Raw genomic sequence first — 25,409 nt, forward strand, 5'->3', positions numbered from 1 at the left:
CAATATGAAGTTTTGGATTTCATCTTCCACACTGTTCGACAGAGTTAAATGTCAGTAATCAGTAACAAAGCTTAAATGGTCCATGCCATCTCTGACAAGGGTGTAAATTAAAAGGCTGTCAAGCTATTTACTTTTAAAAATGAGTGGAGACTTCCTGGCAGTCACATTTTTCCACCACTGATGACTCTGACTGTATCCAGAGAGGATGTGAACTGAAAAAGCTGAGCCAGGCAAGGAAGGAGAAGGACAAAAGGAAGTGAGAAGCATAATGAAGGAAAGAGAAAAAGAACAGTTTTGAAACCAAGAATAGAAATAATCACGTTATTTTTCCAACTGCCTCAAAGAGAATTCAAGAAAATCAGAACTATTTTCTCAGTAAGAAGTGAAAAATAAACAAAAGGAAGCACCTCTTCAGGTCAAGTGTTTTTAACTTAGATGCGATTGTCCTTGTGTGGAAAGAGGTCCCTAAGGTCAATGTTTTAAAATCACATTCCAAATAGATGACATTTCATACTTTAGTTTTAGGAGTGGCCATATATTGGCTCTGCTATGAAATTCAAGCTGTGGATTCTGAAAGGAACAATGTGACCTCTCTAATGGACTGATTTGAAGAATGAAAGTGGGATTTTGGAAAATAATTGGATTTCTTATCTAATTTTCTGTTGGAAATAAATGAGATTCATTTCTTTCCCAGAAGTAAATTCCAGAACTAGGACTCATCTATGCTAATTTATATATAGATATCTGGTTATGTTCTTTCCTTTATACACATTACTACATCTGTATATTCCCCTATATGTGTGTGTGCTCAGTTGCTCAAGAATGTCCAACTCTTTTGTGACCCCAAGGACTGCAGCCCACCAAGCTCCTCTATCTATGGGATTTCCCAGGCAAGAATACTGGAGTGCGTTGCCATTTCCTCCTCCAGGGGAATCTTCCCGACACAGAGATCAAACCCGGGTCGCCTGCACTGCAGGTGGATTTTTTACCACTGAGCCACCTGGGAAGCCCTGGATAGAGGACATGTCTGTGTGCAGGTGTGTCCTAAGTCACTTCAGTTGTGTCCGATTCTTTGCGACGCTATAGACCCCGCCAGGCTCCTGGTCCATGGGATCCTCCAGGCAAGAACCTGGAATGGGCTGCCATGCCCTCCACAGGATTGAACCTGTGTGTCTTATGTCTCCTGCATTGGCAGATGGGTTCTTTACCACTATTGCCACCTGGGAAGCCTGGATAGAGGACATACCAGACTTAAGCTGATGAGAACAGATACTACACTTGATCTTAGCCAAAATGCCAAGACACAGAAAAGATTAGTGGTAACCTCGTCAGATCACACGTTTCTGTAGAAGTCAAGAATGAAGAGGCAATAATATTTATTGTCAATACTATTAACAATATCCTATTGTTACAATAGGATACTATTCAAACAGATGGATTTAGGCATATTGTTGTTAAAACACATCTAAATACAATTACTCAATGAAAGGAACCAGGGTTCCTGTTCCAGGGCTGAAACAGGCTAAATGTTAAGATGAGCCTAGAACAACTTATGCCAGAAAATGCTCACAAAATAAATGAGATATTTTTAGAGGACAGAGAAATTATCTTGAAGGGGCTCCCACTGGCCAAACTGGAGACAATTAGATCATCAAAATAAATAATAGTGCTACTAGATTTTAACTCACTGAACTAGGAAAACCTGAGACAATACAGTTATAAACAAATAAACTGAACATCTGATGAGGAACTGGCATTTACATAGTCTCAGGGCACATCCCCACACACATGAAAGAAAAAAAAAATAAGCTTCTTGGGAAGCCTTGCAGACATCACCTTAATCAAGGGAAAGCGAACATCATCAGTGATGGGACAAATCAGGATTGGTACCACCTCTTAGAATGCAATGAGAAGAAGCCAGCATCACTTCTGTGATGCTCCTGCTAAGATTTAATCTGAATTAAATCATGAAGATATATAAGACAAAACAAACTTATGGATATTCTACAAAAATACTGACCTATAACTTCAAAAGTATCAAGGCCATGAGAGTCAAGGAAAAACCAAGAAAGTGGTCTAGATGGAATGAGACTAAAGAGACCTGATTACTAAATGCAGCCCATGATTCTGAGCTGGATTCTTTTGTTATAAAAGACATTATTAGGGCATTTGGCAACTGGAGTCTGAAGATTAGATAGTACTTTATTCATGTTAATTTCCAGACTCTGGTGGTTGTAATGAGCTGAATTATGTCCCTTCTCAAATTCAAATCTTCTCAGATTCAATGTTGAAGCTCTAACTCCCAGTACCTATGAGAGTGACTATATTTGGAAATAGGACCTTTAAAAGGTGATTAAGTGAAAATGAGGTTGTTGGGATGGGACTTGCCTGGTGTTCCAATTTGACTGGTGTGCTTATTAAGAAGATGAGATTAGGACCTTCGGAGAGACACCAGCAATGTGCGTGCACAGAGGAAAGGCCATGTGAAGACATACAGAGATGAAGGCCACCTGCCGGCCAAAAAATGAGACCTGCTGCTGCTGCTGCTGCTAAGTCGCTTCAGTCGTGTCCAACTCTGTGTAACCCCACAGACGGCAGCCCACCAGGCTCCCCCGTCCCTGGGATTCTCCAGGCAAGAACACTGGAGTGGGTTGCCATTTCCTTCTCCAATGCAGGAAAGCGAAAAGTCAAAGTGAAGTTGCTCAGTCGTGTCCGACTCTTTGCAACCCCATGGACTGCAGCCTACCAGGCTCCTCCATCCATGGGATTTTCCAGGCAAGAGTACTGGAGTGGGGTGCCATTGCCTTCTCTGAAAATGAGACCTAGAAGAAACCAAACCTGCCAACACCTTGATCGTGGACTTTTAGCTTTCAGAACTGACAGCAAAATAAGCTGCTGTTGTTTAAGCCACCCAATCTGGGATATTTTGTCATGGCAACCCTAGCAAACTAATAACCATGGTTGTATTGTGCTTATGTAGGAAAATGTCCTTGTTTGTAAAAAATTAACTCAAGTAACAGGATGCTTACTCTCAAATGGGTCAAAAACAATTCTTTGAAATTGTCCTGTAGATGTTCTGTAAGTCTGTGACTGTTTCAAAATAAATAAAAATAAATCTATATATTAAAATATGTTTATATATTTTATATAAATATAAATGTAAAAGTTTATATATTAACTTTTAGAGAAGGGGGCAGCACAGGATGAAATGGTTAGATAGCATCTGTCTCAATGAACATGAATCTGAGCAAATCCAGGAGACTGTGGAGGACAGAGGAGCATGGTGAGCTGTAGTCCACAGGGCCACAAAGAGTTGGGCACCAATTTAGCGACTGAACAGCAACAAAATTTAAAAGTCCCCAAAGAAGTGCTTTCAGAAGAGGAACAGAAAGGTTTTTTGATACACATAAAGTGCTGCTTTTGTGTTCCAGATGACTGTGAATGATAGGCATAAAGAAAATGGGTTTAAATGGAAAGGCTGAATATATGGGTGGAAATGTATAAAATCTTCTTGTAATGAAAGAGGCTCTGTAGATCTCTATAAATGGAAAATTCCTTAAATTTTATTCTTCTCCTTAACTGATTCAGGCATTTGACTTCATCCTCTCCTAGCTGTGGTTTCAAACTCAATCTTGTGAGAGTTCTCGATTATGGAAACAGGTAAAAATGGAGTCATTCTGGATAAAACCATGGTTCTGGATGAAATAAAGTCATCTTCACTCAGCCTACCTCTTCCTCCCCCTGCCCCACCCTGAGCTCAGAAATTCTGGGATGTCCACAAAGTTTTTGAGGCCTGTTCTTATGAAGGGCTCCTTTGGCTCTTTAGAAAGAGCTGTGTAGATTTTAGGTCTTTATCACTACACACACCCAGGATTTTATGAGCATAGATATGGGTCAGGGAGTATCCATGGCAAAAGGTTGGTACCATGATGACAAGAAGGTGGCACTGACACCTGGATGTTGCTGGCCCTTGAAAGCCAGCCTTCAGTCCCTCCCAGGCTACACAGTTGTCCTGGTGGCCCAGAAAACCTCTAAAGCAAAGGTGATGTTGTACCATTTGTCCGGACCCAACCAGAATACTTCTAAGCCTACCTTGGGGAGCAAGGGCACTCTGGAGCATGACAGGAATGGTGCATGTAGGAGAAACAAAGACCTGAACTGCCCAACTCAAGAGGCTCTAGACTGGAGTTGCACCCAGATGGCTTCCATGATAGCAATGAGTTCTTGAGTCTTTCATGCTCTATAACCCATGTCCTTCTAAAACAACCCCAGGGGCTCCATGGTGGAATGCATTCTTATTCAAAAGTATTCACTGCTCCTATCTGGGGAAGGACGATACTTTGCTATCCCATTGATGGTAGGCTTGATCTTGTGATTTGTTCTTGGCTGTTAAAATATTCAAAGTGATAAATGTCACTTCTGGACAGAAGCTTTAAGAGCCAACACATGAGTTACTGTCTCCTTTCCCTCCATAATAAAACGCAATACTCCAGATTGACCCTGTTGCACCAGCCTGATCCCAAAGATGATGGGGAGAGAGTTGTAGGTTACCCATGATGTTAATGTGGTGTGGATGAAAAATAAATCTTTCGGGTGTAGGTCATTGGATTTTGGAGTTGTTTGTTAACACAGCAAACCTAGCTCATATTAACTAACACAATATCCAACTACCTTGTATCATTTCATAAAAGCAAAGAGTTTGTTGCTTTAAAAAGTCTTTTGAAAATATTTAGATTGAATAGCACATATTTAGTCCGGCATTTTAAAAGAGATCCTGATTTTTAAAAAAAAAAATTGTTGTTGCTAGATTGCTTTGGTCAATGAAGTAATCATTTGTTAGACAGCTAAAGGTAACAGGTTTGAAGACCCCTAGTTTGGGGTCACAAACATCAAGTCAAAAAGTACACATTGAAACAGGGCTTGCTCTCAACCTTCCAGTCAAAAAACACATGCTCATTTTTTGCCCTTCTTTATATCACACATTACATTATCCACATCTTTGGAAACAACTGTCCCCAATCACAAATACCTGGAGGTCATACGATTCTATTTTCCTTAGAGAGACCCACAAGCCCAGCTATCTCCCTATCCTAGTGAACTTTAAAGCACCAGAAAGTTCACATTTCTAGTCACTGTCTGAGAAGGTAAATCATACAGTTACAAGCCTCCTGGAAAATGACTGTTCTACTATACCAAATTATAATAAAATACATTTCTAAAACTTAACAGTGAGACCTAGGCAATGTCGTTTTTCAATTGTTAGTGATTTTTTTTCATAAACAAAACTCATTAAAGTAGGAAAAATATGTAACCATGAATATATAATAAAGCAGTTGGAGCTCTTCCATGGAGAAGAATTTGTTTTTCTTACAGTGGACTGGATGTTAATTCCCAAGGGAATCATTTGGAATTTTAAAACAGGAGGTGGCAGATTGTCCCCACAGGCTCAGAGAGATAATTCACCTAATATAATTGTGTTAATGAAGTTGGAATTTCACCTAGAAATAATAGCTCAGCTCTGCCAGGGATTGATAGGATTTTTTTTTTTTAATTCAAAAGGTCATGCTAAGGTTTTTTTAAATTTCTATAAAACAGTATTTTTCAAACTGTACTCCTTGAAACAGTATTGTCCCACAAACTATTAATAAGAATTCTGTGAGAAAGGAATGTTAATGAACATTCCATGAGAAATATTCAAATATATTCTGAATACCATATCATTTCCTGTTCCAACTGATATTAGCGTACTAAGACTCAGAAGTCTTGCAGGAAAGGAACCTGCTTAACATCGTTTAACCGAGTGATTTACAAAATTATAGGGACCACATAATAGCATCCCTGGGAACTAATAATTCTCTGGATGTACTGAAAGATTAAATCTGTGTAAATGCTACAGGATGGTCAGCAGGGTACAGCCAATCCTCAAAACTGTCTCAGGTCCCCAGGGAATTCAGGCTATGTGACCAACGATATCCTAGTTGGAAGAGACACAATTTGGAGCAAGCAATATTCCACATGATATCAGGCATGAGATGGTTATGTAGAAATGCTCCTAAATGGTTCCTGAGGCTCTGCAAGTAGGAAGCTATTGGTGTCACATGGGAAGTTTCACTGGCCTATACAAGGGGTGAATCCATTTTCAACTTCCATTGCAATTTGCAAGTTGTTCTTCCAACGGAAGGAGGTTCACACCCTTTGCTATTTCACCTAACTCCAGCCTCAGTTCTATAGTGTACAGAATGATGATCTGAGAGGAAAAGCATAGCTGGAGAGCACAAGGATCAGAGATAGCGACACCTACCACACACATCACAAAGCCATTCCTGTGGTTACTAGACAATCATATGATCTGTGATTAGTAATCAGAGAACCAATAACCTCACCTGATTGCAATCTTCATCTCTGCTGGCTTCTGTGGTTCAGAACCGTCACCCTTTCTGGCCTAAGTATGCCACGTGGGCTTCTGCTATGCTAAGTACAGAGTCTTAAAGCTCTCTCATCTGGTGTCCTGGGAGTTCCATAGACTCTTTTGAGCTGAGAACACAAATGCTTCCTCCAAGGAGCCCTCTTACTGGCTGCAGAGGGACAGATTCAAGTGTGTGTAACATCCTCTGTATTATGCCTGCAATCACGAAATCACGACTTCATCATACCCTAAGCGTCTTCAGTGCTGCTTCATGAAACCTAAATTCCATTGTCTTCCATCCCCATTACCCATAAGATATATCTAAATTTCTGAACTTCCCTGGAAATCACAGTTTCAAGAGTGAAAAGAAAAAAAAAAAAGAAAGTGAAAGTGTTAGTGACTCAGTCCTGTTCGACTCTTTGCGACCCCATGGGCTGTAGCCTCCCAGGCTGTCCATGGAATTCTCCAGGCAAGAATACTGGAGTGGGTAGCCATTCCCTTCTCCGGGGGATCTTCTCTACCCAGGGATCGAATCTGGGTCTCCTGCATTACCATCTGAGCCACCAGGGAAGACCTAAACAGTTCAAAAGAGGTTACTGTTATTGTTGTTTCCAGATTCTTTGGTCCCTATATATATTACTGGGTACAAACAATCACTTGAGGGAATTACACATTTCACACATTGCATTCAGACAAGTCTCAGTTCCAGACCATTTACGACTCTTTATACGTATATAATTTTCATTTCTGTGTACAGGTTCCGTTATTCTTAACAAAAGTGTTATACTGAGATGCTTGGATAAGCTGACTACTTCCTTGACCAACATCGTCAAGAACCTGAGTCACTTTGTAGAATGTTCTTTGGGCATACTGGACATCATACCACACAACCACAAGTTCACTGTTTCTGTTTTTGTTTTTTTCACCCTGGGGCATTCCCACCCACACAAATGTACTTTTATCTTTCAGATCAAAAGACAGTATCAGTGAAGCCAATTGCACCTGTAAGCTTTAGCATATTCCAATTCAATTTCTCCTTTCTCCTGTTAGCGCAGGATGTCTACCTTAACAATTCACCTTTTTCTAAACAACACTAATTTTTTTACTAACCTTGTGGAACCTGAAGATTTTCTCTCCTGGCCACTTGAACCTGAACTTTTCTTCCTAGATCTCAAGTTCTCATTCACATGTGAAGCTACTGTCTTTGTTTATAAAGGCTTCTTTCTCTTAGCCAAGGCAATGGCCAGACTCTCTCAAGGTTTCTATTACTGAAAAGACCACCAGCTTTTGAGCTGAAAATTCTAACTGGAAGCAATAATGCATTTACAACACTTAGACCAAATTCTTGACAAATAATTTAAATATAATTGATTGACTTAAAAAAAACTGCAAATAATTACTAAATGATATCTTAATACTTTGGCAATAATATGTTGCTCCTAAAATATTTTTATAAAATATTATTGTGCTAAATATAACAGGAATTCCTTAATGATTTTATGTTGTAGTCATACATGTAATAATTATTTTAAACATATAACTTTATAATATTTTAAATAATTATTTTATCTATTATTACACATATCCAAACTGTATTTATTGCTATACTCTCTTTTAAGACAAACAGCTCCACAAAACACAAATCTTCGATGTAACTTTTTCTCACATAGCAACTTTATTAGCAACAACAATACATTTAGATTCAACTTCTTTCAATTCCAAAACTATTTCCACATCATGGGGCAAATCCATTTGGAAGTTATTACTTCTCTAACACTGGAGTAGCATTTAGTGAACCCAAACAATAATGTTTCAGGCACCGGGAAATGGCTTAATAACTGCCATTCCTATAGGATGAAGAGGACTTCTATAGTTAAAAAAGCTTCTATGGGTTAAAAAAAGTAAGTTCCTATTTCCAGTTTTGGGAAAAGGATGACATACCCTTCCCTTGGGCACTGATACTCCTTTCCTTGTGGAAGTGAGTTAGCCAACTCTGCTTTTCTTCAGGCCCCAGAGTCCTCCTCCAGCCTAAATTGCCAGACACACTGGAGAAGGGGAGAGAAAGCCGAGAAATACTGGGACGTGACTGGAGAACACAGAGGATGAGTTGCTCCTTGGGCTTCCCTGGTGGTCTGGTGGTAAAGAGTCCACCTGCCAACTTAGGGACACAAGTTTAATCCCTGATCTGGGAGGAGCCCACATGCCATGGGGCAAGTAAGCCCGTGCGCCACAACACCTGTGCTAGAGCCCGTGAAACACAACTACCGAAGCCCACACACCTAGAGTGCACGCTTTCTAGAGAGAACCAGTGCGGCAACCAAGACTGATGGCGGCCAAAAATTAAGTAAAGAAATAAATCTTTTTTTAAAAAAGAGGTTTTTTGTTTTTGCACCAAGGCCAAGGAAAACAGCCATTAGGGGAGGGGAGCAGCAGGTAATGATATGAGGAGAGGGTAGTCAGGGTAATTTTGAAGTTACTAAGCATGATCTTAGTCCATTCAGGCTGCCATAACAAAAGCATCATAGACGGGATGGTTTAAACAACAACTTCTGTTTCTCACTGGAGAAATGGCTGCCCAGTCGGAAGTTAAGCCATCTGCGTATCTGGTGTTCAGTAAGAGCCCGCTTTTTGGTTCACTGACAGTCATCTTCTCACTGTGTCCTCACATGACAGAAGAAGTGAGGGAATTCTGTGGAGTGTCTTTAAGAAAGGCACTAATCTCATCCATGAGAGTTCTACTCTCACAACCTTATCACCTCCCAAAGGCCCCCCTCCTTATATCATCACATTGGAGGATAAGATTTCTTTTTTTTTTTTAAAGAGGGATAAGATTGTAAATTCTATTTTAAGTATGGTAACTTTCTTTTTAAACATTTTATTAAACTTTTTACTACGTATTGAAAAATATAGTCAATTAACAATGTTGAGATAGTTTCTGGTGGACAGCAAAGAAACTCAGCTATATGTATATATGTATCCATTTTCTCCCCAATTCACCTCCCATCCAGGCTGTCACTTAACATTGGGCAGAGTTCCCTGTAGGTTTTTCTTGGTTATCCTATTTTTTTCAATCAATTTTAAATATAGCAGTGGGTACACGTCAATCCCCAATTCCCTAACTAGGGGGATAGTATTTCAACACGTGAAATTGAGGGGAACACAGACATTCATTCCACAACAAACATATTTAAATAAATATAGTTTCCTTGTTTTCAGGTATACACTATCAGCAAGTAGGGAAGGAATTATAATTACACAAAGTTTCTTAAAGGAATTATTTTGAATAAAATCTGAGTGACTTGCAATGAATCAGTTATTTGAGGATAAATGGGTATTTCTGAAGGGCTTGAGAGTGCCTAAAATGTTTTGTTCTTCTTCAAATATCACCAACTACCTACAGTTTTGTTTATGCCATTTATTTTAGCAGTACAGCTTTGTTTACAGCTTCTCCCAACAATGACCTCCACTTGACCTGACATGAGCTCTGCCACAATGAGGTGTCAATGATGAGCTTCACCTTGAGCCTCCAACTGCTTCCAACTGACACCAAGGGTTCTGTTAAAACCTTGAGGCCTGTTGTTTTCCTTGGACCTGGCCCCAAACAGAAGCAAATCTTACTTTCTATGCTCTCCATTCATGTCTCAATATTTCTCTGTGCTTCCTCTCCCTGCCCCAATTTTTCACTAAAACAAGCTCCCTTCCATCTGTTAACTATTCACAAAAAGCATCTTCTATCCCTTTGCCCTGTCTTAAAACCTATCCCCACTAAGATTGCTGTTCCCAAAGATTATCAGCCTTCAGGAGATCATTCTAGCTCACTTTCTAACTTACTTTATACCCAAGGGTCTTGAAGTAGGGTTAGCATTTTCTTAAATCATGCATTCCACTTCCAGATCATTATTTTATCCTACTTAATAGTGAGCCCTGCTTAGTTTAGAACCTTGGCTGTATCACTGTGGCCCTTCCTCATCTCTGTCAGCTCTGATCTCCATTCACTCCACTCTATTCTGCAGAGTGTATGGCTCACATTACTCCTCAGCTCTCCAAGTACAGCCAACAGCCAGTGTGTCTTCACATGGATCACTCTCCCGGGCCCTAGACTCCTGGTTCCTCAGCGTTCCATGATCATAGCCTTTGTCATTCCATTTACTCCTTCCCACATCACATTGAGGACATCACCATCTCTCAGAACTGCTTCTCCTTTGAATTCAAACTCTATATTTTCTCTAACCTCCGGTCCCTCTTCCTTTAATGCCATTATAGCAATTCAGAAACCTCAGCAAGATTTTTTTTTCCCCTAACATCACCCTCTTCCAATGTATTAGTTTTTAATGTGTTCATTCTCCTCCTTGTCTTGGGTCCCAGTACCCATGGTCTGTCATTACTCCTTTACTCTCTTTTATATTATCCTTTGCTATAATTATTACTATCAGAAATCATATTAGCTCTCTTTTGCTTTGACTCTTCCACTAGCCTCCTGAAGTGCAGGGACTCCAGTTCACTGAAGCATCTCCAAAGTCTAATGGTGTGAACTACTAATGAACCTCACACATAGCACAGTTGCACTAAATAATTATAGAGAGAAGAAAAAGAACATAGATTTTTTCTTCAATCCAGAGACTAAAATTCCTTATTTAGTCTAACAAATTTAAACCTGAAACAACTTTTTAGAAATGTGTATATTAAAACGATTCTATAAACCTAAGAATATCTTCACCAAAGAACTGATGCCTTCGAACTGTGGTGCTGTAGAAAACTCCTGAAAGTCCCTTGGACAGCAAAGAGATCAAACCAGTAAATCTTAAGGGTGATCAACCCTAAATATTCACTGGAAGGATTGATGCTTAAGCTGAAGCTCCAGCTTCATTTTTGTCATCTGATGTGAACAGCTGACTCATTGGGAAAGCCCCTGATGCTGGGAAAGATTGAGGGCAGAAGGAGAAGAGGGCATCAGAGGATGAGGTGGCTGGCACAATGAACATGAACTTGGGCAAACTCTGGGAGATGATGAGGGACAGGGACACCTGGTGTGCTGCAGTCCATGGAGTCGCAAAAAGATGGACACGACTGGGTGACAGAACAACAACAGCAATCTTATTCAACATTAGAAGGTTGATTTAAGGCTTACTGGTACTTCTATATAAGATAATACTGGGAGGTCAATGCTAAATGCCTCAGAAGAATACCCAACAACATGAAAAATTATTCCCATATATTCACAATATTCACACATATTCACAATAATTAACATATATTGATAAGTATAAAAAGCAATTATAGTACTGTATAGATTACAATCTCATGTGATAAAATAAATAGGAATAAAAAAAGACTAAAGAGAAAAATCTATGTGGCCCTGGATTTGGTTATGACTTTTTAGATAAAATGACAAAAATCATCATTCATAAAAAAAAGTTTGACTTTATTAAAATTTTAAAACTCTGCTCTGTCAAACACACTGTTAAGAAAATCAAAATAAAAGCCACAGAGAGGAAGAAAATATCTATAAAATATTTTCACATATATTATAAAGGACTTGCACCCAAAATATGCAAAGATCTCTTAAAACTCAACAATAAGAAAACAAACAACCCAATAAAAAATGAGCAAAAAGTCTGAACAGACACCTCATCAAAGAAGGTATACAAGTGGCAAATAAGCACATGTAAAGATGCTCAACAGCTGTAGAAATTAAAACAAAAATGAGATATCCCTCCACAGATGTTATAATGGCTAAAATTAAAAAAACTAACCATCCCAACTGCTGTTCAAGATGTGGAACAGCAAGAACTCTCATTAATTCCTGGTGAGAATGCAAAATGGTATAGCAATTTGGGAGAGTTAGGCAGTTTCTTTCAAGCCTAACAATTGCATTCCTAATATGTCCAGTTGCTCAGTCATGTCCAACTCTGTGACCCCATGCTGTAGCCTGCCAGGCTCCTCTGCCCATGGAATTTTCCAAGCAAGAACACTGGAGTGGGTTTCCATTTCCTACTCCAGGGGATCTTCCCAACCTAGGGATCGAACCTGCAACTCTTGCATCTCCTGCATTGTCAGGCGGATTCTTTACCACTAGTGCCACCTGAGCCTTGGTGCACATTCAAAAAATCCAAAAACTTATATCCACACAAAAACCTTTATGTAAAGATTTACATCAGCTTTGAAGGGAAAATCAAAAGCAATCAACTTGTCCTTCAGTAGATAAATGGATAAACAACAATACTTCTTCAGTGACAAAAATGTGAAATACTATTTCGTGATAAAAAGAAATGAGCTATCAAGCCATAAAACATATGTGAATGTATTTTAAATGCACTTTTCTTGTTGCACCACATGGCTTCCAGGATCTTAGTTCCCCAACCAGGGATAGAACACATGACCCTCAGCAATGAAAGCATGGAGTCTTAACCATGGGCCACCAGGGAATTCCCTGCACTTTGTTAAGGGAAAAAAGTCAGTCTGAACAGGCTACATACTATATGATTTCAATTATAACATTCTGAAAAAGGCAAAACAAAAGACCAATTATTGGCAGAGATTTGAGACGGGTGGCTTAGAGCAGTAAAACTATTCTATACGAAATTGTAATGGTGGATATATAATGTGTGTGTGTGCACTCAGTTGCTCAGTCGTGTCCAACTCTTTGCGACCCCATGGACTGTAGCCCACCAGGCTTCTCTGTCCATGGGATTTTATAGGCAAGAATATTGGAGTGGGTTACCATTCTTCCCAACCTAGGGGTCTTCCCTATTCAGGAATCACACCTGAGTTTCTTAGGTCTACTGCATTGGCAAGTGGATTCTTAACCACTTCCCAGTGCAATTTAGGAAGCCCCTACCCCTGTCAAAACTCAGTGAACTTTACAGCACAAAGAATAAAACTCAACTGATGCAATTAAAAAAAAATCACTTAGGAGATTGATTCTAGCATGGAATGCAGAATGTGATAAAAGAATCCAATTGTATTATAAACGTTTGAAACAACTTCACTGAAAGAAATAGGGGGAGAGGTGTTGGCTAAGTAACTTTAGAAATGAGTGAAACAATAAGAGTAAAAGCAAAAGAAACTGCATAGAAATACTGTGGTATAGTTAGCAAAATTGGTTCCCATATGCTGCTGCTGCTGCTAAGTCACTTCAGCCATGTCCAACTCTGTGCGACCCCACAGACAGCAGCCCACCAGGCTCCCCTGTCCCTGGGATTCTCCAGGCAAGAACACTGGAGTGGGTTGCCATTTCCTTCTCCAAGGCATGAAAGTGAAAAGTGAAAGTGAAGTCGCTCCGTTGACTCTTCGCGACCCCATGGACTGCAGCCTACCAGGCTCCTCCGTCCATGGGATTTTCCAGGCAAGAGTACTGGAGTGGGGTGCCACTGCCTTCTCCCTCCCATATGAGTACCAGTTAACAATTCTAATTATGCTATACATGTGCTAAAATTGAACCATTATGCGCTTGCTCTGTCAGCTGAAAGGGCCTGAAAGCAATGACACCCCAGTAATGATAAGCACACCTAACACCCAGATCTTACTTCCTAATACCATTTCTCTAATAAAAGGACCAGGGTTCCTTGGAGAAATGACTGACTAGGACCAAGGCCATGAAGGTGAAGTGGAAGTGAAAATGAAAGTGGCTCAGTAGTGTCTCACTCTGCCACCCCATCAACTATACAGTCCATGGAATTCTCTAGGCCAGACTACTGGACTGAGTAGTCTTTCTCTTCTACAGGGATCTTCCCAACCCAGGGATCGAACCCTGAAGGTGAGCCTACACCATCTTACAGGACCAGAAAGTAAGGAAGTACTCAAACAAATAAACAAACACACTTATAATTAGGGAGGCTAAGTCAAAAGGCAAGGACACAAGAGCCAACTAAAAGAGCTCCCAAAGCTAAAGCTGGAGAAAATTAAGCAAGAAAATAAAGCCATATTGAATTTCAACCCAAAGTATATAAAAGTATATTCATATATATTCAAAGTATATTCATAAGTTCACATTGATAAACAAATAAAGATAAAGAGGAAAAAATCTCCCATGCAGAAGAATCCCAAATAATCCATACTGACACTCAACCCTCAAGGAAATAGAATACAGCTTCCCACTCCATTAGTTTGGGTTACACATAGTGACTTCCTTCCAAAGAGGACAGAATGGGGATGGGGAGAGAACAGTCACTTTGCAGTAGAGAAACCTGACAACCACTACTTTATCCAGGTGATCAAGGTCAACTTCAACAGTGAAAAGTCATGTAAGGGACATTCTACAAAATACCTGATCAGTACCCCTGATCCGAACTGTAAAGGTCATCAAAAACAAGCGAAGTGTGAGAAACTGTGGTAGCCAAGAAAGACCTAAGGAGAAAGGATGACTAATGTAATGTGGTATCCTAGATGAGATCCTGAAATAGACACGGGATCCTGGGTAAAAACTATGGAACTCTGAATAAAGTACATAGCTTAGTTGACTATAATATATTAATACTATTCTATTAATTTTAACAAATACTAATACAAGATGTTAATAATAGAGAAACTGGGTATGTGGAAACCTCTATACTGTACTCTCCTGACAGCTTGTCTGTAAACCTAATACTTTTTAAAGTGTATATTTACAGAGGAAGAAAAGAACTGGAAAGATAAGCCCCTAAACTTTATCAGTGATTGTGCTTTAATGATGGGATGACAAATGGCTTTCTTTTGGCTATCTGTATTTTAAAATAATACTATTGGATTTTGATTTTTAGCTCTTGAAGGCTTGATATTAGCCTAATAGGTTTAACATTTGGTCTCCTTGCTTCTTCAGTAGGGTATTGGCCATTGTTAAGCAAGTGACACCTGTTACCCCCTCCAGGGAGGGCGTCTTACTGCATTGAGGCTCCCATTACCAGAAGCAGTGGCCCAGGATGTCAAACCACTGCATGGTTTGCAGGTATGAGGGTTGCTAAGAAAGACGAGACCCTCATGGGCACTGGACAGAACAACACTTCACTCACACAGGAAAGAGACAGAACAAGATCATCCTCAACAGTGAGCGCTGGTCCCCCATGGCCAGTGCATCTGGTCTCACAACAGACATAGGTCTGCAGGCACCCCTCCTGTGATGCAGGCAAAGGATCCTCTTCCCTTCCTGCCAGGAACAAACACAGCAATGAGGTTGTCATGGTGCCATATGCACATGCTTGAAGCAGAACAAAGAATTACACATCAAACCCAGAATGGGAAAAGCTTCGCAAACGAGGCAGGAGGGCTGAGCACAGGCTAGGAGGGCTCCTTATCTCCAGGTAAGGAAGCACACTCTTACGCACCCCTGCCTGGGTCAGCAGGTTGTGTATGACTGCCTGTCCCCAGACCCCTCATTCATAGAAATACACCCCAGAGAGTGTAGCTTCCTTTTGAAAAATGAAATAAAGGAAACATAATTATCTCATAGTGAGTGATAGGGGTAAGCTATTTTAAATATCAAGGGAATACTGTGAGCCCTCATTTGTAGAGAAACAATTACTTCTGCAAATTACATTTTAGGAATTGTGCCAGAAAGATAGCTGCAAAACTAATAATGCCTAGAAGTAAAATCTCAAGCTCTCCAGACAGACAATCCTCTACATATGTTACAGAAGCCAGAGGGAGACCAACAGAGCAGAATTTCTCTCACAGGGGACGGCAGTGTCTCAGAGGGGATATGAGTAGATGTGGATCCTGTCCCGGGCTGGTAAAGGAATCCCTTTAAACTTGCCCTTCACATCTGCCTCAAGTGCCAAACTCCAGTGGCAGCAAGTTCATTTTGCCATCAAGGTGGCTTGCTTCATTTCAAGGTAGATTTCAAAACCAAATTACATAAATTTAGACTAAAATTCTCTATGATGATTTGTTTGTTGTCTGTAGGTGATAGGTCAGTGAAGAATAATTGTGAATTGAGAGATGAATGTTACTTATAAAATGGCTACTGTCTGTTAAACTCTAGAAAGGCTGTATAGAAGTGTAGAAGTTCAGAGCATACATTAAGATTCTACCTCGAGCAGTTATTTAACTTGCCAGTGCTTCAGTGTCTTCATCTGTAAAATAGAGATATTTGTAGTCCCTACCTCCAGTTGCTGCAAGGTTTCAATTGAATTAATATGTGTCAAGTGCTTAAAATAGTACCTGGCACGTAGCGAGTTTTAAATAAATGTTGGCTGTTGATTTAAGGAAGGGCACTCAGTGGCTTTTTGAAAAACTACTTATTTATTTATTTGGCTGTGTGGATCTTAGTTGCAGCCTGCGGGATCTGTCACATGTGGCATGCAAACTCTGATTTGTGGCATGTGAAATCTTGTTCCCTGATCAGGAATCGAACTGGGGCCCCCTACATTGGGAGCACAGAGTCTTATCCACTGGACCACCAGGGAAGTCCCGCAGCAACTTTTGACCATCTTTCTTTTACTCTTTCACATTCCACTCCTCTCTCCAAACTCAACATCAGTTTGCCTCTATCTCTTGTTCCTCTCTTCTTCATGATCAAACCATTTTCTGAGTTACTCAGGAACAAAGCTTTTTCTCTGCTTTCTTACTTTTGTCATTGGAATTGCTACATCCTTTAAGTCTCCCTTTGGTTATGGTTCTTGCATTTTTCTCCCTATCGCCATCACAAACACTGAAATCAACAGTCAGTTGTAGTTTAGTTGCTCAGTCGTGTCCGACTCTTTGCGAGCCCAAGGACTGCAGCATGCCAGGCCTTCCTGTCCCTCACCATCTCCCAGAATTTGCTCAAATTCATGACCACTGATGCTGTCTACCCATCTCATCCTCTGATGTCCTTTTCTCCTTTTGCTTTCAATCCTTCCCAGCTTCAGGGTCTTTTCCAAGAAGTCAGCTCTTCGCATCAGGTGGCCAAAGCACTGGAGCTTCAGCATCAGCATCAGTCTTTCCAATGAATATTCAGAGTTGATATACTTTAGAATTGACTGGTTTGTTCTGCTTGCACTAACACTGAAATCAATAATCTTTTAACCTGTTATTCTACTTCCCTCATCCACCCCAATCACTCAAACCTTGATACCAGGTTAAATTTTTTTTTAATCTTAATAACAACTTGTTGAGATATAATTCACATTCCATAAAGCTCACACTTTTAATCAAAGTATACTACCATACTGGAGAAGGAAATAGCAACCCACTCCAGTATTCTTGCCTGGAAAATTCCAGGGACAGAGGAGCCTGGCGGGCTACAGTCCATGGGATCACACAGATTTAGACACAATTGAGCATGCACGCTCAGGATACTACCTTGGGCTTCCCTTGTAGCTCAGTGGTAAAGAATCCACCTGTTGATGCAGGAGATGGGTTCCATCCCTGGTCTAGGAGGATCTCAAATGCCTCAGAGCAACTAAGCCCATGCACCACAACTATTGAGCCTGTGCTCTGGAGTGTGGGAGCCACAATACTGAAGCCCAAGTACAGCACAAGAGAAGCAATCACAATAAGAAGCCTGAGCGCTGCAAGTGGAGAGTAGCCCCCACTCGCCACAACTAGAGAGAAAGCTCATGCAGCAACAAAGATGCAGTACAGCCAAAAATAAAATGAAAATGAAAAAGTATACTACCTCAGTGATTTTTAGTATATTCAGACCTATGCAATTATCACCATCACCTAATTACGAAGTGTTTTCATCATCTCCCCCAAACCCCATACCCATCAGCAGTCACTGGTATTTCCCCACCATAGCCACAGACAACCCTTAACCTACTTTCTGTCTCTACATACTTGCCTACTCTCACATCCTCATCAACACTTGTTATTATCCATCTTTTTAATTAAAGTCACTTTGGTGGGTATGAAGTTTTATTTCATGGTTTTGACTAATATTTTCCTAATGCCTGATTTCACATGCTTTATTAACCACTTGTATATGTTGTTTGTATGTAGTTTTCAGAGAGGGGCTTCCCTGGTGGCTCGCTGGTAAAGAATCCACCTGCCAATGCAGGAGGTACAGGTTCAATCCCTGGGTCAGGAAGATCCCCTGGAGAGTGAAATGGCAATACACTCCAGCACTCTTACCTGGAAAATCCCATGGACAGAAGAGCTTGGATGGCTACAGTCCACAGGGTCACAAAAGAGTCGGACACAACTTCGTGACTAAAACAACAAAAACAAGTCTTAAGAGAAATGTCTATTCAAAGTTTTTCATTGGGTTATTTGACTTTTTATGGTTGAGTTGTAGGGGTTTATTATATATTCTGAATATAAGTCTCTTATCGGATATACGTTTCGCAAATATTTTCTCTGATGCTCTGGGTTGTGTTTTCAAGTTCTTCATGTCCTTTGAAATACAAAGTTTTTTTTTTTTTTTCATTTCATTTTTTTACATGTCATTCTAATGTACCTGATTTTTTCTTTTGTTGCTTACACTTTTGGTCTCATATCTAAGAAACCACATGGCTACCTAAGTCATGAAGACTTACTTCTGTGTTATCTCCTTAGAATTTTATACCTCTCATATTTGGGTCTATGATCTATTTTGAGTTCATTTTTTGTGCATGAAGTAATACCATAGCTTCATTCTTTTGCATGTGGATATCTAAGTGTCCACACCATTTATTGAAAATACTATTCTTTCCCAATTTTGAATAGTCTTTGTACCTTTATTGAAAACCTATTGACAATAAGGTAAAGATTTGTCTCTGGACTTTCAACTATATTCCATATTCCATTACATGTCTATCTTTATGCCAGTGTCACACAGCTGTGTGGCAAGTTTTGAAATGAGAAAGTATGGGTTCTCCATTTTTATTCTTTTTCAAGATTATTTTGTCTACTCTGGGTCCTTTGCACTTGCATATGAAGTTTGGGATCAGCTTGTCAATTTCTTTCTTCCTTTCTTTTTTTTCTGGATGAACCATGTCAAATCTTAGCTCCAGGGATTAAACCCAGGCCCTCAACAGTGAGAGGGCAAAGTCCCAATCACTGGACTATCAGGGAATCCCCAACTTGTCAATTTCTGTAAAAAAAAAAAAAAAAAAAAAAAATCTGGCTGGGATTTTGACAGAGATTGCTTTGAATCTGTAGGTCAGTTTTAAGAGTATTGCCATTTTAACATTGCAAATTCAAATTCATGAACATGGAATATCTCTCAATTTGTTAAGTTTCTTAAATTTCCTCCAACAATGTTTTATAATTTTCAGAGTACGAGTTTTACACCCTTTATGTTAAATTTATTCCTAGGTAATTTATTCTTTTTGATGCCATTGTAAACGGAATTGTTTTAACTTTATGTTTGAATTGTTTCAATTTTATGTTTGAATTGTTTCTTGCTAGAGTATAAAAATACAACTAAACTTTCTATATTGAACTTGTATCCTACAACCTTCCTGAACTCATTTATAATTTCTAACAGTTTTAGGATTCCTTAGGAAAAAAGTCTACATACAAAAAAATCATATTATCTTCAAATAAAGATAGCTTTCCTTCTTTCTTTTCAAGGATTATCTTTTACTTCTTTTTCTTGTCTTCTCTAGACCGCAGTACAATGTTCAATAAAAGTGGTAAGCACGGACATGCCTATTTTGTTTCTGATTTTATGGAGAAAGCCTCCAGACTTTCACCAGTTAGTATGAGGTTTGGTGTGGTTTTTTTAATAGGTGGGCTCTCACAGCTGGATGTATTTTACACTTGCAAAGAGTGTGAAATTGGGGAGGAAGCAAGAAGGGAGGCTATGGTAGGCAGAACTTCCCTGCTCTAATCCCCAGAACCTATTGATATGATGATGTTTCATTTCTGTGATTATCTTATGTCCTTTGGCATTGCTGCTGTTGTCAGTAGCTCAGTCATGTCTGACTCTCTGGGACCCCATGGACTGCAGCACGTCAGTCCCCTGTCCTTCACCATCTCCCGGAGCTTGCTCAAACTCATGCTCATTGAGTCAGTGATGCCATCTGACCATCCCATCCTCTATCCTCCCCTTCTCCTCCTGCCCTCAGTCTTTCCCAGCATCAGGGTCTTTTCAAATGAGTCAACTCTTTGCATCATGTTGCCAAAGTATTGGAGGTTCAGCTTCAGCATCAGTCCTTCCAAAGAATATTCAGGATTGATTTCCTTTATGATGGACTGGGTTGATCTTGCAGTCCAAGGGATTCTCAAGAGTCTTCTCCAACACCACAGTTCAAAAGCATCAATTCTTCAGTGCTCAGCCTTCTTTATGGTCCAACTCTTTGGTGTAGTTAATCTTTTTTCTTTTTTATTTATTTATTATTATTATTATTTTTTTTTTTACTTTACAATATTGTATTGGTTTTGCCATACATAAACATGCATCCGCCACGGGTGTACACGTGTTCCCCATCCTGAACCCCCTTCCCACCTCCCTCCCCATACCATCACTCTGGGTCATCCCAGTGCACCAGCCCCAAGCTTCCTGTATCCTGTATCGAACCTGGACTGGCGATTTGTTTCTTATATGATATACATGTTTCAATGCCATTCTCCCAAATCATCCCCCCTCCCTCTCCCACAGAGTCCAAAAGACTGTTCTATACATCTGTGTCTCTTTTGCTGTCTCACATACAGGGTTGTTATTACCATCTTTCTAAATTTCATATATATGCATTAGTATAGGGTCACTATGAGTTGGACACGACTGCGCGCCTTCACTTTCACTTTTCACTTTAATGCATTGGAGGAGGAAATGGCAACCCACTCCAGTGTTCTTGCCTGGAGAATCCCAGGGATGGCAGGGCCTGGTGGGCTGCCGTCTATGGGGTCGCACAGAATCGGACACGACTGAAGCGACTTAGCAGCAGCAGCAGCAGCATACTGTATTGGTGTTTTTCTTTCTGGCTTACTTCACTCTGTATAATAGGCTCCAGTTTCATCCACCTCATTAGAACTGATTCAAATGTATTCTTTTTAATGGCTAAGTAATACTCCATTGTGTATATGTACCACAACTTTCTTATCCATTCATCTGCTGATGGACATCTAGATTGCTTCCATGTCCTAGCTATTGTAAACAGTGCTGCGATGAACATTGGGGTACACGTGTTTCTTTCAAGTCTGGTTTCCTCGGTGTGTATGCCCAGGAGTGGGGTTGCTGGATTGTATGGCAGTTCTATTTCCAGTTTTTTAAGGAATCTCCACACTGTTCTCCATAGTGGCTGTACTAGTTTTCATTCCCACCAACAGTGTAAGAAGGTTCCCTTTTCTCAAAACCACAATGAGGTGCCATTTCACTCCAGTCAGAATGGCTGCGATCCAAAAGTCTACAAGCAATAAATGCTGGCGTAGTTAATCTTAAGAAAGGAAGATAATCAAGGCATGCCCGAACTAATCATGAGCCCTTAAAATCATGTCTCCAACCAAAAGCACAAGAGAACTCAGAGAAATTTAGAGAATGGGAAGAACTCAGTGTGCCATTGCTGAATTAAAGATGAAATGGCCTCATGAAAAGGAATGCAAATAGCCTTTGGGAGCAAAGACCCACCTCTTACTGACAACCAGCATGGAAACAGGGAACTTCTGACTCACAGCCTCAAGGAGCTAGATTCTGCCAACAATATGAATGAGTCTGGAAGCAGATTATTTCCCAGAGACTCCAGATAAGAGTCCAGCCCAGCCTAGCTATGATCCTGATTTCAGCCTTGTGAGATCTTTACACAGAATGTAGTTGAACCCACCCAGACTTCTGATCTACAGAACTGTGCACTCAAGAGTGAGTGTTGTTTTAAGCGTTTAGATTTGTAGTAATTTGTTATGCAGCAATAGAAAACTAATACAAGGACTAATAAAATTCATTCATGGAAGTGGAGGAAGTCAGTGCATTCCTCAAGAGTGGGGTGTAGTAAGGAATGTATCATGCTTGGAATACACTGGTGTGTGCTTAGTTGCTCAGTCGTGTCCGACTCTTTGCGACACCATGGACTGTAGCATGCCAGGCTCCTCTGTCCCTGGAACTCTCCAGGCAAGAACACTGGAGTGGGTTGCCATTTCCTCCTCCAGGGGATCTTCCCAACCCAGAGATCAAACCCGCGAATCCTGTCTCTCCTGCATTGCAGTTGGATTCTATACCGCCTCAGCCATTGCAGAATACACTAGAGACACTTGGAAAAGCAAGCACTGCCTGGCAGGAGATTTCTCAGCCACGTAAAATCCCTCTTTCACTTGGAGTGTCTTGGACTTGCAACTGTCACTGGTGTTCCTATAGTCTGGCACCTCAAAAGCATAACCATTTAATTTTATTCCTCACAGATAATTTACAAACATTCAACAAGGGAAGGAAATGGAAGTAGAAATTTTGTTTTTTGGCTCCTTTGGATCATAAGTTCCTCAACCAGGGATTGACCTGGGATCATTTGCAGTGGAAGCATGGAGTCCTAACCCCTGAAGCACCAGGGAAGTCACAGGATTTGTATCTTAAAAAACACAAAACAGGAATACAATAACTGCTGAATCTTGTGTCTTTCCAGCAACTCTTGGATACATAAATTCATTGAAACTGAGCAGTACTGTCCCAATAAAGGGTGCATTTGCAACAAAATTTTACTTTGTGTGTTTAACTATATTGGTCAATATAACATTGCTTCCACTGTTTCCCCATCTATTTCCCATGAAGTGATGGGGCCAGGTGCCATGATCTTCATTTTCTGAATATTGAGCTTTAATACAACTTTTTCACTCTCCTCTTCCACTTTCATCAAGAGGCTTTTTAGTTCCTCTTCACTTTCTGCCATAAGGCTGGTGTCATCTGCATATCTGAAGTTTTGATATTTCTCCCGGCAATCTTGATTCCAGCTGGTGCTTCTTCCAGCCCAGCGTTTCTCATGATGTACTCTGCATAGAAGTTAAATAAGCAGGGTGACAACATACAGCCTTGGTGTACTCCTTTTCCTATCTGGAGCCAGTCTATTGTTCCATGTCCAGTTCTAACTGTTGCTTCCTGATCTGCATATAGGTTTCTCAAGAGGCAGGTCAGGTGGTCTGGTATTCCCATCTCTTTCAGAATTCTCCACAATTTATTGTGATCCACACAGTCAATGGCTTTGGCATAGTCAATAAAGCAGAAATAGATGTTTTTCTGGAGTTCTCTTGCTATTTTGGGGGGCTCCAAAATCACTGCAGATGGTGATTGCAGCCATGAAATTAAAAGATGCTTACTCCTTGGAAGGAAAGTTATGACCAACCTAGATAGCATATTAAAAAGCAGAGACATTACTTTGGCAACAAAGGTCCATCTAGTCAAGGCTATGGTTTTTCCAGTGGTCATGTATGGATGTGAGAGTTGGACTGTGAAGAAAGCTGAGCACCGAAGAATTGATGCTTTTAAACTGTGGTGTTGGAGAAGACTCTTGAGAGTCCCTTGGACTGCAAGGAGATTCAACAAGTCCATCCTAAAGGAGATCAATCCTGGGTGTTCATTGGAAGGACTGATGCTGAGGCTGAAACTCCAATACTTTGGCCACCTCATGAGAAGAGTTGACTCATTGGAAAAGATCCTGATGCTGGGAGGGATTGGGAGCAGGAGGAGAAGGGGGACGACAGGGGATGAGATGGTTGGATGGCATCACCGACTCGATGCACATGAGTTTGGGTAAACTCTGGGAATTGGTGATAGACAGGGAGGCCTGGCATGCTGTGATTTGTGGGGTTGCAAAGATTTGGAAATGACTGAGCGACTGAACTGAACTGATGGAATACATGTCTTGTTTTGATCAACTGTGCACTAATAAGTGTAATGGAAATGAGATTTTAAATTTTAGTAAAATAAAGTGGCATGGGAAATAAAAACTGTTGTTGTTGTTCAGTGGCTAAGTCACGTGACTCTGTGACCCCCTCCCCACCATTGACTGTAGGACTCCAGGCTCTTCTGTCCTCCACTATCTTTCAGAGTTTGTTCAAATTCAAGTCCATTGAGTTGGTGATGCTATCTAACCACCTTATCCTCTGCCACCCCTTTCTCTTTTTGCCTTCAATCTTTCCCAGGATCAGGGTCTTCTCCAGTGAATCAGTTCTTCGTATCAGGTAGCCAAAGTATTGGGGCTTCAGCTTCAAACATCAGTCCTTCCAATGAATATTCAGGGTTGATTTTCTTTAGGGTTGACTGATTTGATCTCCTCGCAGCCCAAAGGACTTTCAAGACTCTTCTGCACCACTACAGTTCGAAAGTATCAATTCTTTGGTGCTTATTCATTCCAACTCTCACATCCACACATACCTTTGACTATATGGACCTTTGTCAGCAAAGTGATGTCTCTGTTTTCTAATATGCTAAGTTTGTCATAGCTTTCCCTTCCAAGAAGCAAGTGTCTTTTAATTTCATGGCTGCAGTCACTATCTGCAGTGATTTTGGAGCCCAATAAAATAAAATCTGTCACTGCTCCCACATATTCCCCTTCTACTTGCCATTAAGTGATGGTGTTATGCCATGATCTTAGTTTTTTAATGTTAAATTTCAAGCTGTCTTTTTCACTTTTCTCTTTCACCCTCATCAGAGGCTCTTTAGGGTCTCTTCACTTTTTGGCATTAGAGTGGTATTGTCTGCATTCTCTGAGGTTGTTGATATTTCTCCTGACAACCTTGATTCCAGCTTGTGATTCATTCTACCCTGTGTCCCACATGATGTACTCTGCATAGAAGTTAAATAAGCAGGATGACAATATACAGCCTTCATGTACACTATTCCCAATTTTGAACCAGTCTGTTGTTCCATGTCTGGTTCTAACTGTTGCTTCCTGTCCTGCATGCACGGTTCTCAGGAAACAGGTAAGGTGATCTGGTATTCCCATCTCTTTAAGAATTTTCCACAGTCAAAGGCTTTAGCATAGTCAATGAAGCAGACATAGATGTTTTGCTGGAATTCCTTTGCTTTCTCCATTATCCAACAAATGTTGGCAATTTGATCTCTAGTTCTGCCTTTTCTAAACCTAGTTTGTACATCTGGAAGTTATTAGTTCACATACTCCTGAAGCCTAGCTTGAAGGATTTTGAACAGTACCTTGTTAGTATGTTAAATAAACACAATTGTGCAGTAGTTTGAGCATTCTTT

At 40.3% G+C, this 25,409-nt stretch overlaps 1 protein-coding gene and 1 pseudogene across 1 annotated transcript in view; both read right to left on the reverse strand.

Annotated features, from left to right (window-relative positions):
• Window positions 1-1,195: 1,195 nt before the first annotated feature.
• On the reverse strand, window positions 1,196-1,309 carry LOC129620281 (uncharacterized; annotated as a pseudogene).
• A 5,589-nt stretch (window positions 1,310-6,898) lies between these two features.
• UBE3D (ubiquitin protein ligase E3D) overlaps window positions 6,899-25,409 on the reverse strand; it is a 232,181-nt gene continuing 213,670 nt past the window's right edge. The window contains exons 10-11 of the mRNA XM_055534891.1: window positions 18,434-18,511; window positions 6,899-6,980 (exon numbers count right to left, since the gene is read on the reverse strand). Coding sequence (XP_055390866.1) covers window positions 6,924-6,980; window positions 18,434-18,511 — 135 coding nt within the window. The 3' untranslated portion in view covers window positions 6,899-6,923. The remainder of the gene's footprint in view (window positions 6,981-18,433; window positions 18,512-25,409) is intronic.

Source organism: Bubalus kerabau, chromosome 9, assembly GCF_029407905.1.
Source record: "Bubalus kerabau isolate K-KA32 ecotype Philippines breed swamp buffalo chromosome 9, PCC_UOA_SB_1v2, whole genome shotgun sequence".
NCBI classification, from domain to species: domain Eukaryota; kingdom Metazoa; phylum Chordata; class Mammalia; order Artiodactyla; family Bovidae; genus Bubalus; species Bubalus kerabau.